At 38.3% G+C, this 17,362-nt stretch overlaps 1 protein-coding gene across 6 annotated transcripts in view; it reads right to left on the reverse strand.

Annotated features, from left to right (window-relative positions):
• Positions 1 to 17,362, reverse strand: part of spegb (striated muscle enriched protein kinase b) — a 38,398-nt gene that overhangs the window by 12,632 nt on the left and 8,404 nt on the right. For 3 of the 6 annotated variants that reach the window (XM_085135542.1, XM_085135541.1, XM_085135544.1), the window contains exons 2-25: positions 15,119 to 15,205; positions 14,671 to 14,731; positions 12,950 to 14,493; positions 12,667 to 12,810; positions 12,383 to 12,565; positions 11,251 to 11,417; positions 10,910 to 10,998; positions 9,927 to 10,102; positions 9,437 to 9,697; positions 9,172 to 9,330; positions 8,419 to 8,608; positions 8,096 to 8,325; positions 7,401 to 7,520; positions 7,083 to 7,187; positions 5,520 to 5,726; positions 5,315 to 5,438; positions 4,791 to 4,963; positions 4,021 to 4,133; positions 3,000 to 3,168; positions 2,814 to 2,910; positions 2,512 to 2,712; positions 875 to 932; positions 690 to 767; positions 390 to 562 (exon numbers count right to left, since the gene is read on the reverse strand). In XM_085135542.1, the coding sequence (XP_084991668.1) occupies positions 390 to 562; positions 690 to 767; positions 875 to 932; positions 2,512 to 2,712; positions 2,814 to 2,910; positions 3,000 to 3,168; positions 4,021 to 4,133; positions 4,791 to 4,963; positions 5,315 to 5,438; positions 5,520 to 5,726; positions 7,083 to 7,187; positions 7,401 to 7,520; positions 8,096 to 8,325; positions 8,419 to 8,608; positions 9,172 to 9,330; positions 9,437 to 9,697; positions 9,927 to 10,102; positions 10,910 to 10,998; positions 11,251 to 11,417; positions 12,383 to 12,565; positions 12,667 to 12,810; positions 12,950 to 14,493; positions 14,671 to 14,731; positions 15,119 to 15,205 (4,909 nt within the window). Of the gene's footprint in view, positions 1 to 389; positions 563 to 689; positions 768 to 874; positions 933 to 2,511; positions 2,713 to 2,813; positions 2,911 to 2,999; positions 3,169 to 4,020; positions 4,134 to 4,790; positions 4,964 to 5,314; positions 5,439 to 5,519; positions 5,727 to 7,082; positions 7,188 to 7,400; positions 7,521 to 8,095; positions 8,326 to 8,418; positions 8,609 to 9,171; positions 9,331 to 9,436; positions 9,698 to 9,926; positions 10,103 to 10,909; positions 10,999 to 11,250; positions 11,418 to 12,382; positions 12,566 to 12,666; positions 12,811 to 12,949; positions 14,494 to 14,670; positions 14,738 to 15,118; positions 15,206 to 17,362 lie in introns of all 6 variants that reach the window. The other 3 variants (XM_085135540.1, XM_085135539.1, XM_085135543.1) reach the window with 1 other exon arrangement.

Raw genomic sequence — 17,362 nt, forward strand, 5'->3', positions numbered from 1 at the left:
CACAGACAAGTTGCACTCATCAGTACAGACAGTCTCAGATCAACTGAAATGTGTTGACAATGTGTCTATTTTTTAAAAAAACTAGATACCTGCTATTTGCAAACCTTTGGCCATCTGTTAGAGAGGGATATCAGTTAGCCTGAGTCGGACTGTGATTGCTTGGAGACAGGTTGCTACCCACTAAGACAGATATAAGTGGTTGACCAGAGACTGAGGGCGTTGCACGTTCAGCCTCTGGGCGACCAGCTGGTCACTGCAACTAATTGCAACTGGGTTTCAACAAAAAATAAATACATAACAAATCAGTGCAATCATTGGGCTACCTCTGATTTTCACTAATCGCATGGAAGGTTCTGTCCTATTTTTAGTGTAGTGTGACTGAGTCATACCATATATCTGTTGCTTTTGACACGGGGCTCTGATTGACAATTTCTGGTGCAACAAATTCTGGTGTGCCATATTTGCAGTATTGAGCATCATCAGGTGTGATCTTAACCGCGTTGCCAAAATCACAGAGTCGGATTTGATCACCATGGGGGTCCGCCATGAGGATGTTTTCAGGCTGATGAGAGAATTAAGAAATAATATCTAACCCATTGTCTGCTATGAAAGAGCAACTGATCATTTAAAAATAACCTTCTGACACACAAGATGATGGAAGAATACATTGAGTACTCTTATTTATCTACCTTGATGTCCAGGTGTATGATGTTCGAATGATGAAGGTAGTCCAATCCTTCAAGAAGTTGTCTAATACATGAACGAACCTGATGGTCCAAAAAACAACAACAACAACAAAAACAGAAGATTTTTTTGATCAGATAATAAGAAAATATAGATAAAAGTAGTATTAGTGAAAAATTGGGATCCTTACATCAGACTCCATTACTGTAGATTTTCTTGTAAATCTGTCAAGCAGCTCCTCGTGGCATCTTTAACGATCAGTTAAGGCATTTCTCTTTTTGTTAAATTAAAAGCACTTTGCAACAAATGATTTATTATGTTATAACCAGTGTTGGGCAAGTTACTTTGAAAAAGTGATTAATTATAGTTACTAGGTACTTCTTCGAAAAAGTAACTGAGTTACAAGATTCTAAATTAATTACTTAAAAAGTAACTATTGTGTTACTTAAAAAAAATGTTTAACCCTCTGGGGTCCAGGGTATAATTGGCCATTTTTAACTACTTTTGATGTTTCCTCCACATTTCACCTTTAGAAACGATTTCCTTTGCCTTGTTTGGTCTCATCCTTTTCAGCACAACCTCACGTGTCTGAATTTACAGTTATGTTTTCATTTTGACATTCTGACACAACTGATCTAGAATCAGACAAAAAACATAAAATCAGAGTAGAAAAAAGTTCTATTTTTTACTGTAACAACCACAAACATGTTTATTGAATCATATTTCATAACTTTAAATGCAAATATAAATTGCCAATTTTAAAATCATATGCACAAGTTTTGCAAACAACAAAGTTATTTGCAGCCATTTACCTTTTACCCTTTTTTCTTTATAACCATTTCAAACTATTTACAGAACAATCAGCTGTTCTGCATTCAATAAGATGCCACACAAATTATTTCTGTCCACTATAAAGGAGAACATCACAGCCTGATACCTGCCGGTCTGACAGCAGCAGGTGTCTCACTCCTGTTCTCTACCCGGAGACAGCAGTCACCTCATTGTTCTGACACACAACACAAAACTATCCACAACACTACACACTAACTACACAAGACAACACATTAACTACACACTCCAAACACGCTAAACGTCACAAATCACATCTCAAAACTCTCTCTCTCTTTTTTCTGCTCTCTCTCTCTCACCGTCACTCCTAAAACTTCCCCTGTGTTTTTTGTTTGTTTGTTTGTTTTTGCTCATAAGCAGAGAGGTCTCGCTGCGCTGTCTTTAGACAGCAAACGTGACAAAACTATTGAGGAAAAAACGCCGCATATATATTGTTTATCAGAACTCTGGTTTTACGTGGCCTATCAACACAATTTAAAAACTGGTATATATCACCTTGTTGCTTTGTCATCTTAAAGTGGTCATGTGATTGGCTACTATACTCTTCCTCAGTCAAACAGCAGCACTCATGCGATTGTTTTGCCCCCTTAGCTCCAGGTGTTGTGCCAGAAAGCGTGCGCAGCTGCTTAAAGCTGTAGCGCCCAAATTACTTACAGCTACTTCCGTGCAACTGATATAAGATGCGGTAAGCTGAAGACAGCTTCAACCGTCTGTTTGTTGAAAAATAGTAACGCGACCGCATTTTCTTGTTAGTAACGGCAACGGCGTTGTAACAATAGGAATAGTAATTAGTTAGATTACTCGTTACTGAAAAATGCAACCCCGTTAGTAACGCCGTTACCAGTTATTCTCATCACTGATTATAACACATTCAATATTAAAATGTTCTTTTAACATAAACCTGGTATATTATACTAAGGCTAACTGAGTACTCAGCATCAGAAGGTTTGTTTTATGACTGCTTTAAAATGTGGATACATTTCAGTGATGATGACAACAGCATTCTTCTTCTCAAAGGCATCATGAAAGTAAAGCACTCTCTCGTGGTCCAGCTTGGAAAGCAGCTTCATCTCTCTCAGAGCGGATGTCTTCTTTTTAGCCCGCGTGGAAATAAACTTTGCAGCGTGCTCCATCTTGTCTGCCTTCTGGGTCGCACGTTTCACATAGGAAAAAGCACCTCTGGAGAGACAGTTCATCAGTTTCATATTTTCTTAATAGTTGAAAAAAGACTGTCAAGTAACAGTGCACAGCTGTGGGATCTTTTCTTAAAACCGATTTACCTTCCAATTTCCTTGTGGATGTCATAGTAATCAGTCAGTCGGCGCATTTTCCTTAGAATAGTTTCCTCATCGTCCATGGGATCTTCTTTACTTTTAGCTACAGCAAAGATAAAAGATTAAATGAGTTCCATCAATTTGTTCATTCAAGAGCCTTTGACACCTCAGACAGACAGACTGGCTTCTTACCTTCATGAACGGTGAGTTCAGCTTTACAGGATACAGATCCGGCTAAGTTCCTTGCTGTGCAGGTGTAAACCCCGGAGTCTTCCGGACGAGCATTTAGAACCACCAGGGAGCATTCATTATCATCGTACACAAACGTGTAATGACTGCTCTCTGACAGCAGGATATCATTCTGAAAGCAAATATGCTACATTTTACAGCGGGTCGTCTTTTGTTTGCTAAAAACTCCCTAAAAACTCTTATGGTTATTTCCCATTTCACTAATTTAGTTAACAGCACAGAGAAACCAGTAAAGAATAACTAGTCATGCAGGGCCATTGTATGTATATATATATATATATACACACAATGGCCCTGCATGACTAGTTATTCTTTACTGGTTTCTCTGTATATATATATCTATATATCTATATATATATAGATATATATATAGATATATAGATATATAGATATATATATAGATATATATATATAGATATATATAGATAGAGATAGATAGATATATATAGATAGATATATATAGATATATATAGATAGAGATAGATATATATCTCTATCTCTATCTCTAGATAGATAGATAGAGATATATATATATAGATATATATATATATATCTCTATCTATATATATATATATATATATCTCTATCTATATATATATATATCTCTATCTATATATATATATATCTCTATCTATCGATCGATCGATCGATCTATCTATCTATCGATCCATCAATCCATCGATCGATCGATCGATCGATCGATCGATAGATAGATAGATAGATAGATAGAGAGATAGAGAGATAGAGAGATAGAGAGATAGAGAGATAGAGATAGAGATATAGATAGATAGATAGATAGATAGATAGATAGATAGATAGATAGAATTTTATTTTGAACATGCAAATATAATTGAAATAACAACAGGAAAAAAAAAAAAAAAACAACTTAAAAATCATCAAGTTTTTATGTATATATCTTTGTCTACAGAATGCGTGTGCTCGAAAAACTATAATGGATGGAAACCTTGAACCACAAGATGTCAGGGATGGGTTTGCCCTCCACAACCACAGCAAAGCGAGGGGTATCCCCAGCGCAAACATCCAAATCTTCCATAATGGTCTCAAATGTTGGTGGAGCTGTAATGACAGTACAAAGTTCAATTAATTTTGAGGCAATTATTTGCAGTTATTTTGTACTTAGTCTCCAAATATGTCCATCACTAGAATTCTGAAAGCAGATGTCAGAGATGATCTGACTGAGAAACTGAAGGACTACTCATGCTGATGCAGCAGAGATCTGGACTCACAGTAGGTCCACCCTAAAGTACTCTTCATCCTCCTTTTTGACACTAGTTCAGATCATTATCATGTTGTAGACCTGATGAATCAACAGCAGTGAATAAACTCATAAGGAAAGGGTTTATTGAGGTCATGGAAAACCAGAGTGGTCAGAGCCCAGAGTCATTTTTCCAGTGACTTCTTGTCAAACACAAAGTAACCATGTCGTAATAATACACTGCTTTTCCATTTATTTTACTGAGACCATAAACAAAATTAGCATCATGTGGTAAAAATGATACTTGAAACTAGTTATTATAAACATAAACTGGAGCATGTTAACTGAAGTCATAGGTCTAGCAATCTATTTTCCTTAATTCTAAACAATCTGACTTCTTTTTGAAACAGTCGCCCCCTGCTGGCCACAGAGAGACTGCATTTCAACAAAAGCTTTGCTTTTAAACCCAGAGACTATGTTCATAATTTATATGCACACAGTCTACCTGAAATATATACCTGCCATCTCCACAATGAATTTGCAGCTGTCACTGCCATACTTATTGGAGGCCACAAACTCCATCTCTCCAATGTCAGCGCTCTTCACTTTCAGCAGCTTCAGCGTGTGCTGGTCGTCATCTGGCATTGTCATCTCATATAGGCCTGGCTTGTTGGCCAGGCCCACTCCTCTCCTGGGAACAAAAACATTTTCAGTCAGGTCAGATACTTATAGGAAGGAGGGCAGCAGAGTGTCACTGAGTCAGGACATAATAATAGACTTTCTTAACTGCTCTGGAATCCTGGATAATCACTGGGAATAAAGCAGCTGCCTCTTTTCATACTGTCATACTGTATTTATGCTTCCCAGTAACAGTACATTTATCCTGTTATGTATTAAGTCAGAAAGGGGACAAACGGCACTAGATTCTCTCATGTGACAGGAATATGTTTGTATTTAGTGAAATTAAAGTAAAACTCCTTCATTTCCTTGAGTTTCTCTTTTTCTAAAAACAACAAAATGAAGTGTATTGACAGAAACTAACCTTTTCCAGATGACTGAAGCATTAACATGATTGAGAGTCATCGAGATAGTGACCGACTGGTTTTCCATCACATATACAGTTTCTGGCTTATCGATAATCACTGGAGCCTCCTGCACATAAGGACCTGAAGACATAAACCACAGAGGTAATATTTAACAGATTTGTTCTGGATGGATGGATGGATGATCTATAAAGTCAAACCTACCTCTGTCCAGGAGCTGCACTGGGTCAGTAGCTGGTGAGGGCTTGCTGAAAGCCTTGGAGGTGATGGTGAGTACCCTGAAAGCATAGCGCACACCTTTAGAGAGTGTTGTGATGGTGTAAGTTGTCTCCTTCAGACCTGACGCTATGATGATCCACTGGATGGAGCCTAAGGCTTGCTGTTGGATGGCGTACATCAAAGAGCTGGGATCTGGAAGGAAAAAAAAGGCTTTTGATTCAAAATGCTTTGGGTCAATGATTCCTTTTTATATCACGCAGTATATGAAGTAAGTACATATAGTACAACATGTAAAAGCTGGAGCACCTTACAGTATGTCAGTATGTTATTTTTAGCATTTATTCTTGATGTTTTTTCATAATGAAATCTGCTGCTTGTTTCAGTGTCCCAGCTGTAAAACCAGAGATGAGTAAGTCTTACCCAGAAATGAAAGAACACATCACACTCACAGCCTGGCCATTTGTCAAACATTTTGTTTTCTTTCATTCTGACACATTTGGGACTACAATTTACAAAATGAATATTGTGAAAACTTAAATAATAAAATAAATAAATCAGTAAAATCATTAAGTAAAAAACAGCTTAGCTTAATAGCTTATCCCACATAACCTTTTCCCTTCTCCTATTTTAAATCTATTTTTATGTTTTATGATTTTGTAAACTGCCTGTTTTTATGCTTGCTTTGTTCTGCTGTGTACAGTGTCCACTTTTAAATAAAATGTATTATTATTATTATCATCATCATTATCATTATTATTATTATTATTATTATTATTATTAAGACAGAAAAGTAGCAAATGAGACCATAAACACATCATGTAAATCTTATACTGAGGTTATAAAACAGAGAAACTGAGAAATGAGATAATTTGCTCATAGTCTTTTAGACCAACAGCCTCCAACCTTTTTTGCACCATGGAACATTTATGTCCGACAATATTCTCATGGACCGGCCTTTAAGGTGTCGCGGATAAATACAACAAAATAAAACCAGTACCGGTACCAAATAAAAAAAAGATTTACTCATAACACAAGGAAAAAGACCGAGGGAAACCGAGTGATAAAAACGATTGCAAAAAAATTACGCTAAAAACCCTGAAAACCATAAATTTCACAACCGAGCCTCAACTCTCGCGGCCCGGTACCAAACGACTCACGGACCAGTACCGGTCCGTGGCCCGGGGGTTGGGGACCACCGTTTTAGACAACCCAGTGTTTTTTTGGAACCAGAACTGTTGCCCTCTGCTGGACATTAGAAAGAATGCACTGGCTTCACTTTTTAGACCTAGAAGCAAGGTCCATCTTTTACATTGAGTCTATGATCAAATTGCCCTCAGCTCAGATCTGTTCCATGTTGAAAGGGATAGATTACAATCTGTCAGACTTTCATGGAAAGATGAGACAGACACAAAGATATTAAAATGCATGCCTGAAAGGGACATTAGAGAATGTTCTGCATTAAATGTGTAAAGCAATAAATAACTTAAGAATTAGGAATATATTGTTTTGTCTCTTGAATATAGCATATGTGACAATGTTTTTGCTTACCAATGGAAGGGTCCAGCCTCCTTGGTTTCTTCCAGCTCAAGGTGATGGTTTTGCCAGTAATGGATTCTATGACTGGAGTCCCATCAGGTGGGTCAGGGAGGATGTCTGAAAATGACGGTGGATTTAGGCAGCTGTATTTTTCTCTGGTGTGGTGCGGCATGAGGCAGCATCAATCTATAAGGTGTACTTGAGTACGGTTGTGTAATCAAAACATGTTTCTTTCTCCAGAGCGTTCAATTCAGTTCAGTTTTATTTATATAGCATCAAATCAGAATGAGAGTTTCCTCAAAGCACTTGAGGAAGAAGAAAAAAAATTACCTGTAACATAGAGATGAGCATAGCAGGTGGCCTTCCCAACTTTGTTAGAGATGACACTCTTGTAGACACCACCGTGGGCATGGCACACAGAGCGGATGACCAGGCTGTGAACATCACGAACTGCAACAGGAGAAAGCGGCTTGGCTTACTCGGTTTTACACGACACAGACAAGGAAGACTGAGGCAGTGTGGATTCATTCAGGGGTGTAAGTGCTCAGTGTAGCAGCTATAGAATAACGACACTCTCTGTATTTAATTAAACCCTGATCTCACAATGAAATTCTGTGTGCTTTTGCTCCACGCAACAAGAAAGAGGACAGCACCCTCGTTTTTGAAAATTGCTCTTTGTAGATTAAAGGTAGTTGAAATGATTTGCTGCTGAAGCACAGGAGTAACTGTCGCAATGATCCTGGCAATGAAGAAGCAAACAGGGCAAAAAGGGAATGATAAAATCACTACCTCAATAAAGAAGTCTTTGGTTCAGATTATTACTGCTAGATCAGTAATAAACAAAAACTATCTGGTTATTATACCTGCTTAATACAAGCAGTTCTTTTTTAAATGAAGTAATAAAAAAATATATATATATTTGTTTGAGTTTGCAGAAAAGAAAATTATACATAAAGGAATTTGAAATAAATTACAAAGGATGGAAAAAAAATCAGATGAATATAAATCCATTCTGCAAAACTTACACTGTGTCATCTTTCTGTCCTCTGTGCTTTCAATCCTCTTTCCATTGTGGAACCAGGCGATAGTTGGATACGGCAAACCAGCCACTTTGCATTTGAGCACAGCCTCTTTTCCCTCAATCACATCCAGGTCATAAAGGGGTTTGATGAAGTCAGGCATGGTGAAACGCTCCACCTCATTCTCTGGGACCTCTGGCTCTTCAGGTATGGAGGGCATTTTCTCCAATTTAGCCCTGAAGTGATGAGAAGAAGAATTGAACACCACTGGGAGCTCAAGCGGAATTTCAAAAAGCATACATGATCCAGAGAAAATCAAACACGCTTACATCTGTGAGGAGATGGCTGGACGTGGCTCCTGTATGTAAAGTTCAGCAGAGCTCTCTGCCTCGCCGTGACCGTTACGGGCTCTGACAGTGTAAAAACCCTCATCATCGCTGGTCACATGAGAAATGACGAGAGAATGGCGGCCACCCTCCTGAAGAATACGAATGTCCTCACTTTCTGTAAGTAAATGATCTAAAGGGAAAAAGGAAAACATATCCATATGGAATTTATATTGGAGGAGCATAGCTAAGCTAAGCTAGACGTTTACCCAGTAAAACTTTAAAGATAAGTGATTGATCTGAGATAATTAAAAACAACAAATGATAAAGAATGCAAAAGTCAGTAAGAGATTTTGTGTTTATAATTAATTAGATGTTCCAAAAAAATTTCACTTTTTGCTATTAAGCGACAATTTAATTAAAACTTGACAGTTGATTTTATATCTGATTTAGCATTAGATTAAAAAATAAGGCTAAAATCGTCAGTTGGCAGTGAAATTCAGTGATACAAAGAAAAAAGGGAACCCTCCAACAATCACATGACCCCTGTGAGCAAGCACTTTGGTGACAGTGGAGGGAAAAACTCCCTTTTAACAGGAAGAAACTTCTGGCAGAACCAGGCTCAGGGAGGGGCGGGGCCATCTGCTGCGACCGGTTAGGGTGAAATGAAGTCAGGGGTTATTGCACTGCCCACAGAAGGAGTGTGTGTATAAGTGACAGCGTCATCAACCTAGAGGAGTATAAGTATGTTCCTACCAAAGTGGCTCCAGGTGACTTTAGGAGGAGGTGTCCCACTGACTTTGCAGTCAAATCGAGCGTTGCGCCCCTCAATTACTTCCAAAACATCCAAATTGCGAGTAAAGAGAGGTTCGAGGGAGGGGATGACTTTGAGTTTGCCAAATGAGGTCACTTCCTCTAAAAAATGAAAAAAATATCTCTTAAGTAGAAAAAGAGTTGGAAGTGATAAATATACTTCTTCAAGTTTTGCATCATACATGTGGGATATATCCTTGACACTTACCTTTAGCTGTGCTGAGTTTGCACATGTATGTTCCGCTGTCATCTTCATGTACAGAGTTAAGCAGGAGGCGGCACTTTCTTCCATCAAAGTGCATTTTACAGTTGAGCAATGCTGGCTGGATCAGTTTCCCATCTGCAAGCCAGTCCACATCCGTGTCCTTTGGTCCAATGACGTGACACTCAAACAAAACAGTCTCTCCAGCCTTGGCTGTGATGTCCCTGACTGCACGGATAACTGCGAGACCTGGCTCCACTGGTGGTGCTGGATATAAATAAAGTACATTTTCTGAAGAGTGCTGTTAAGTGATACAAAAACGGTGATGTTGTGAAGTAGTTCCAGCCCTCTGTGTATGTTTTTATTCATGTGGAACTATGGTAAAGGAATTGGTAGAACAAAATTGCTTCCCCAAAACTGACACGGACATAATTAATCGGTGAACAAGAGCGAAATGTCGATTTATGCATTCTTAAACAAGCAGAAAAACACATACCTTTCACCTCCAGGTTTGCTTCACACTGCTTCGTCCCATACTCATTAATAATCCTACAAGTGTAAACCCCAGAGTCCGACTTCACTGCCGACTTGATTGTCATTTCAAAGGCGCCATCCTTCATCTCACGTACAATGTGACGTGGGCCTGTTTTTACCGTCACTCTGTCCCTCAGCCTACAAGAGCACATGGGACCAATTGTTTCTATATTTTTCAACAAATACACACTGCATTTCAGTTTTTCAATAAAGGATGGTCAAGCACACGTTTTGTCCCACCACATTAGGGGGTGGAATACATTGTCTTTTCTGCTATTGTCTCTTTAGATTCATGACTAACTCTTATGACAAAACCTGCATGAATGACTCAGCCATTTATTGTCAGCTACATTAAAAAATAAGACTGGCATTATTAGCCGTAATGTTAAATTTAGTATTAAAAGAATCCCACAAAAAGACCAAAAGCCGTATGTAAATTTCTCTTTTTTAACTGTTGTGCTGTCACTTTTCTATTAAAACACATTAACAGAGAGTGCTATTTTCAATTAAATCATATATTTGGATACCATATTTTAGCTCTAAAATTTATTTGTACATTTATTTCCTTTTTTGTGCTTTACTTTGATATAACTTTTGCATTTGCAGCAATATGAGACTAACTTAAAACCAACTACAGTGACTACTCTTATGAAGAAAAGTATCACCAAGTTAAAGTTGCAACAGGAAAAGGAAATGATCTCATCTCTACATCTTAAGATCACTTCACTGATTAAGCATGGGGGTATGCAAAAGCATCACATGCAATAAAAAAAATCAATTTAAAAGTTTTGACTTTAAAACTTTAAGTTTCCACCTCCTTTAATGAATTAAAGGACCATGCTCAAAAACAAACTATGCATTCATGTTTCCTCATGGTTTGTGCTGTCCATATCTTATGGAAACAATGAGTTTAAGTAGACTGATGAAGTGAGGGGGGGGACCTACCAATACAGCATAGGTTTGGGTTGTCCACTTATTCGGACAGACATGGTGACTTCCTGTCCCTCAATGACAGCTTGATCACTCATTGTTACCTGTTTAAAATTTAATGCAAGTTAGACGCTTAGAGATGCATTTCACCTGTAAGTTTTATGAGAGATGTGTTGATGGAGTGACCACACAGCAGATAATACATTTATTAAGGGAAAATTAATATTGATAGAATGCTTAGTATGGAACATATTTCCATGCAGTATTGTTGCCACTGTTCGATTAACATACTATGGTCACACTAAAGGGCAAAGTTAATTAATTAGATTTATCCAATGAACCCTGCACAGTCTCACCAAGAATGCAGGGGGTTTCCTAAAATGTGTGTCAATAGTTCGCCTTGGCTCTGGCCCTCCAAAGTCCATGACTTCTTCCATGGGGCTGAGATACTCTTCATCAGATGTAATAGGGCTGCTGATATCCATAGGAACACCCAAGTTTCCCTTTGGTTCCTGCACAGAATCTGCAAAGCCAAAAATTGTACTATTATAATCATTGTCGTACCTTGATACCTTTTTAACAATCAAGTCCCATTTATACATATCCCATTTTATTTTGTCTTTAATATATATATATATATATTTTTTACTGAGAGCAAACCTGAATGAGTACATGGGGATTTAAAAGAGTTCACATATTGAATAAAACATCCCTCCATTTAGAATCTAAGATGCCAAATGTGAAATCTAAACAATGGTGGATTCATAGTGAGTGGAGCCACTGAGCCTCATTGGGCACTTTATAGGTTCAGTTTTGCCTCTGAGTTTCCATGGTAACTATAAGTGAGGTTATTCAGCTGGAATATATGGTGCACACATTTCGCTGAGAGAGATAATGACAAGGGAGCCAGGAGAGAAATACAATGCCAACGTGGGAAGAGACTACGAGATGATTTTTAAGACGACAAAAATGCCCTCTGAAAATGAATACTGTAAACTGGAAATTACTGCTTAGTACATTAACCTTTTTTTTTTTTTTTTTGATTAGGCTGCATATTATACTAGTGTAGGGGGAGTGATAAATGTCCTGTTCAATTACTGAGCGACTACAAAAGAAGTTTAATATAATAACTGACGTGGCCTTTCTGTGTGGAGTTTGTATAATCGTCCGATAGCTGTGTTGGTTTTCTCCAGATATTCTGGCTTCCTGTTGCAGTTCGAAGAAATGCATGTTAGTTTAATTAGGTGATTCTGAATTGGCTTTAAATGTGGATGAGAGAATGAATAGTTGTGTCTGTGTTAGCACTGTGATGGACGGGCAACCTGTCCGGACTGTACCCCACTACTTGCCCATTGTCCACCTAGATAGGCTGCATGCTTCGTTGGGTAAGAGATTATGGATGTATGTATAGATATGGATGTTCCTTAAGCCTCAGTCAGACAGGCCTGTGCGATGGTTTTGGTCTCATGTCCCAAAACATAAACTTACCTGCTTTAACTATAAGAGTGGCACTGCTTGAAGCTCTTCCCATCTGATTAACAGCAGTTACACAGTATCTTCCCCCATCACTTATTTTAGCTGATCTGATGAGAAGACTATGTCGTTCACCCTCCACTTTGACTGCATAATTTGCAATCCCAGTGACCTCAGTGTTGTCTTTAGTCCAGGTGACTTAAACAGAGAAGAAAACAAAATAAATCCACTTCTCCATCAACTGATTCAAAGTTACCTTTAAGGGTTTTGCTGTTGAAATAAAAATGACAACAAATTACCTTCAGGACTAGGGGTTCCAGCAATTATAGTTCTTAGCAGTACATCTGCACCAGCAGATGCTACAGTATCCTGGAGAGGAAACTCAAACACAGGAGCCTCCATGGGGTCTTCTCCGGCAGACACATAAGAATCATCTGAAGAATCTGCACAGACAAGAGACAAACCTAAAGTGATTTTTGTTCCTTTGCTCAAATTACAAAAATGACACTAGAGGACAGAGAAAGTCACTCTATTAAACATTACCACAAAAAAAGCTTACAAAAGAAACAGAACAAATCTAACCTAACTCTGGAGACAGGGGTCGTGTACGACGGTTCTTTCCTCTGGACTTTTGCTGATGTCCCTCTTTGGCACCAGCACGCTTGTGTTTAGGCTCACTTGTGCTTACAGGAACATCCTCTTCCATTTTTTCATCTTCAACAATAATTGTAGGTACTTTAATCTTAGAGATTGGTTTAGAAAGTTCCACTTCCATTTTCTCCTCTGTTGGAGAGCTTGGTGATATTCTTGGGGGTTTTGAAGGGGCAAGATCTTGCACAATGATGGACCTTTTTTGTACCAGAGGACTCTCAGGTCTGTTTTCAATTTTTCTTACTGCAACTTCTATTGGTGTCTTTCTCCCCGAAGTCTCATCCTTTTGCGATGTTTGTACAGGAGACTGTTGGATGTGTGGGGATTCTTGCATTCGAGATACCCTTTGTACAAGAGGACTCGGTGGCCTTCGTTCAACTTTGCGCAATGTCATCTCTGTAACATTTCTGCTTGGTGAATCTTCCCTGTGTTGATTATATATTGCTGGTGATGATGATCGTTGAATAATTTCTGTAACTGGACTGACTCTATTGAATTCTCTCACCGATCGTTGTCCTGGTAAGTCAGATAACTGCATTGACTCTGGGGTGCCTGCAACTTCTGCGACTCTACTAACTGGTACAGCTGTTAAACCAGTGTCTGCTGTCTTTTGAGGTTGAGATTTCTGCTCTTGTTGTGTTTGCTGCTGTTGCTGCATCGGTTGCTTGCTTAGTTCCCTTTCTCTCTGTTCTTTTGCCCACTGGACTCGTTCCCTTTCTTGGAGTTTTTGCAGGACCTGAGGAGGAATAGGTTCAATTTTCCTAAAAGGCTGGCGCTGCTTGACCTTCAGGGTTAGCTGTTCAGTTGAAAACGATTTCTTCAGATGAGGTTTACCAACAAGCTTTTTAATGCGTTGGAGCTCCTCAGTGAACTTGTTTTCAATGTCCTGAACTTTTTGAGAGTAGCGAGGTTTCTCTTCCAGCGAAGCTGCTCTCTTTTTAAACATAGACCTTCGTTCAGCAGCATCTTCTTTTAGAGCTTCCCTAAGATCTTCCCTTGAACTTTCTCTAGAGATACCCAAACGGCTTCCTCCATCATCTGAATCCACAGATCCAGCCCGATTGAACCCTGCCCAGGATCTTCCCGAAATGGAACCTTCTGGAATATCAAGACTCCGTCTGCGCTCCTCTAAGTCACGGACCTTCTCAAAAACCTTTGAACTAGCCCTTGTAAGCTTTGGAGAGGGTCTAAGAGTAAATTCTTTCTTGGAATATTCACTCAGTGGAGTCTGTGGTCGGGAATCTTGGGTGTTACTTTGGGACACAGATTTTGGCTGCTTAACCTTTTCTTCAAACTCCCCGGGCACGGTGTCTTGGTATTCAGTTGGCACAACGATTTTCTTCCGCAAGCTAAGAGGAGTAGTTGAACCAGAGCGACTTGGCATTGGAGAGGTGGAGGTGCGTTTGACCAGTCTTGGAGATGGGGGTGGGAGAACTTGTGTGGGAGATTCTCTTGAAAAATCCTCAGACTGGCTCCTGAAATAGAGGATGTGAGGAAAAATCTGTTAAAATCAGGAATCTGTTGCTAATTTACAACCTTACTCATTACTGTGTTTTAGCACTGAATTCAAGTCCAGTAGTATAGTTAACACACAGAGTTCTTTTTACTGTAATTGTTGGGGTTACCATCAATGCTGTATGTTTTTTACTTGCCTGTTAGAGTGATCTTCATGTCCATGTGTTTTACTGACATCCTCGGCACATTTTTCCATCACTGTGTCTCGTGTGAAAGAAGAGATGCATTAACACATTTGTATGGCAAAATTTCTAGGTCAGGTATTCATGTTCAAATCTCCACCAAATAATATTTCTATGTAAACACTGGATGAAGTGACTTGCTGTATCACTGCAGGCTCAGAGAGAGAGAGAGGGATAGATAGATGTTTGTTTCTGTGTCAGAAGTAGCCAACAAGAAAACTAGAGAAAAAAACCCCAATGGAAATGAAAACTGTGTTATTTCTCATTAGGTTCATGTGATTGCCTTCAGCTCCATTTTCTTTCTTGTTGTTGGTGCTACCATATTACAACCTCATAGCAGGTCTCAGTACCATCCTGTAAGCACTGATGCAAATTAATGATTGAAATCAGAAACAGTTCATACCTGCAGGCACAGCCTGGTCCTCAACATCCCCGCTATCTTCTTTGGTCTCATATTGGTCTCCACCTTCATCTTCTGTTGTTTCAGAATCTGAAATAAATAAAACAAAATAAATGGAAAAAATGAAAAATTACTTGTGGTGTAAACACATTTCAACTAGACCAGTTTGTGAAGAACATTATTTGGTGAGAAAAAAAAGTGCATTTGAAAGCATACTTGTAAAAAAGCAGAAAATAAAAGTTAAGGACAATCTAAAACTATTTACTAAATGAAGCATGGCACCATCTGTGATTTTGTTTGGCAACACTGTCTTTCTGCAGTGGCAACAAAAGATGTAACAGACAGAGGACAGGTCACTATTACCTTATCATGTTCACTTGACTTTATGGAGATGCTTGGTGAAAGAAACTGAAGTGATTTTCCTGACCCCCTTTTGGGGGTGAAGTGGGGGGGCTAACAATCGGAATCAGAATACTTTCTTTATACCAAAGGAAATTATGTAATGCCACTGAAATTTTCTGTGGCACTTAACTGAATTTTATAATATATGTAGTTGTTCTACTTGATGAGTTGACGCCCCCAGGGTCTCATTAGCACAGCTAAGCTGAATATACTAAATTTGTTACAGCTGAATTGTTGCTGAGTCTTGTCACCCATAATTACTTCAACGACATCAGCAAAATTTATTTCAAGGAAGGGAATACAAGAAGAAAATAACTACAAGTGTGTTCATACTTTCAGCAGAAATGTATCCTCTTTAAACCTAAAAAACTGTTCCAGCTGTACTATCTGATAAATATGACTGTTCTTCACAGGCTGAGAGAAAATTCAGTCATTGGTAGGACTCAAAATAGAAAGCAGTATTGAGTCACTGGCATCCCAGCAGCTCTCATGAGGTGTTTGCTTCACAGTAGGTGGAACCACTTATAAAAAAAAATGAAATAAATAAATAACAGAAGCTATCTCTTGTTCTCTTGCAGTAAAAGAACACAACAGGGTAACGCTGGCCACAATGGAAATGGTGGAAAAATGTTTTTAAAAAAAAACAGGCTTGTTTGAAATCAGCAGACAGAAAAAAGTCAGCTATAAACTTCACACAGAAAAGCTTAGAGCCCTACTCACAGCTATTGAATCTATATTTAGCTACACTGCACATTCATGCAATATTAATATCACATAACATAATTTTACATTTCAAAGTAAAACACTTTCACACAGACACAACATTGTACAGAGTATTATTACACAGTATGACATCATATTTCTCAGTGTGACACATTATTTTTCCAAAGCAGTCATTCGAATCAGCTGATTTTGTCCAAGACTAAACTACTGAAAATTTACACAAACATACATTAAATAATTGAACTTTCTCATGTGATGTTTGTTTAGGCTTGAATAAATAAATAAATAAAACTATATGGTTTGTTAGGCCTAGGGAAACATAATAACAGGGTGCAAATATGGACCTCCCTTTATGTGAAATACATGTTCCTGTATCCTTTGGAGAAGCTCTACTGACAATGTAAGTATTACATTTTTTTCCTGTATTAATTTCAATAACAATTCATCGACTAGGACTTTGGTCCTTTGTAGACATTCCAGGTTTGAGGAGCTCAGGTAACATTAATGTATTTGTACTCTGTCATTACATTAAGCAATGCTATCCTTCTCTTTGACACTTTAATCGCTCACCTCAAAGTTGAGAAATACAACTTCAGCACCTGTCCTCTTTGATATATTGCAAGGCAATCATCATTCTTCACAACACTAAAATATACCATCCCTCTATCCACCCATCCTCTTCCACTTATCCATAAAATATACCCCAAAATGACAAAACACAGAAATGATATTTAGCCATTTTATGGTATCAGTGTATGTGTTGTACCATTATCATTCAGTCTTAATCTTGGGACAGTTCAATGAGGTCTCAGATTCACTTTTCTGTGCTTCTTCTTCTTCATCCCAAGTTAATTAACTTCTTTTCAATTCGCCTCGTTCATTTGATAAGTGTCACCATGTAGAGTCATTATGCAGTGACTCCAGTAAGTCACTTATGTTTTAATTAAATATAACTAAATGAATGTGAATTATAATCGTGATATTTTTATCACGAAAATATACTCCAGTATCATTTTTTTGCATTCCTTATAAAACTAGCTTGTAGTATAAAATTAGTATGTCATAATATCTTGTTTGAAGTCAAGATGAAGCAGTGATGTCTTTCTATGTTGGCTCTGCGGT

This window comes from Neolamprologus multifasciatus, chromosome 16 (genome assembly GCF_963576455.1).
Source record: "Neolamprologus multifasciatus chromosome 16, fNeoMul1.2, whole genome shotgun sequence".
NCBI classification, from domain to species: domain Eukaryota; kingdom Metazoa; phylum Chordata; class Actinopteri; order Cichliformes; family Cichlidae; genus Neolamprologus; species Neolamprologus multifasciatus.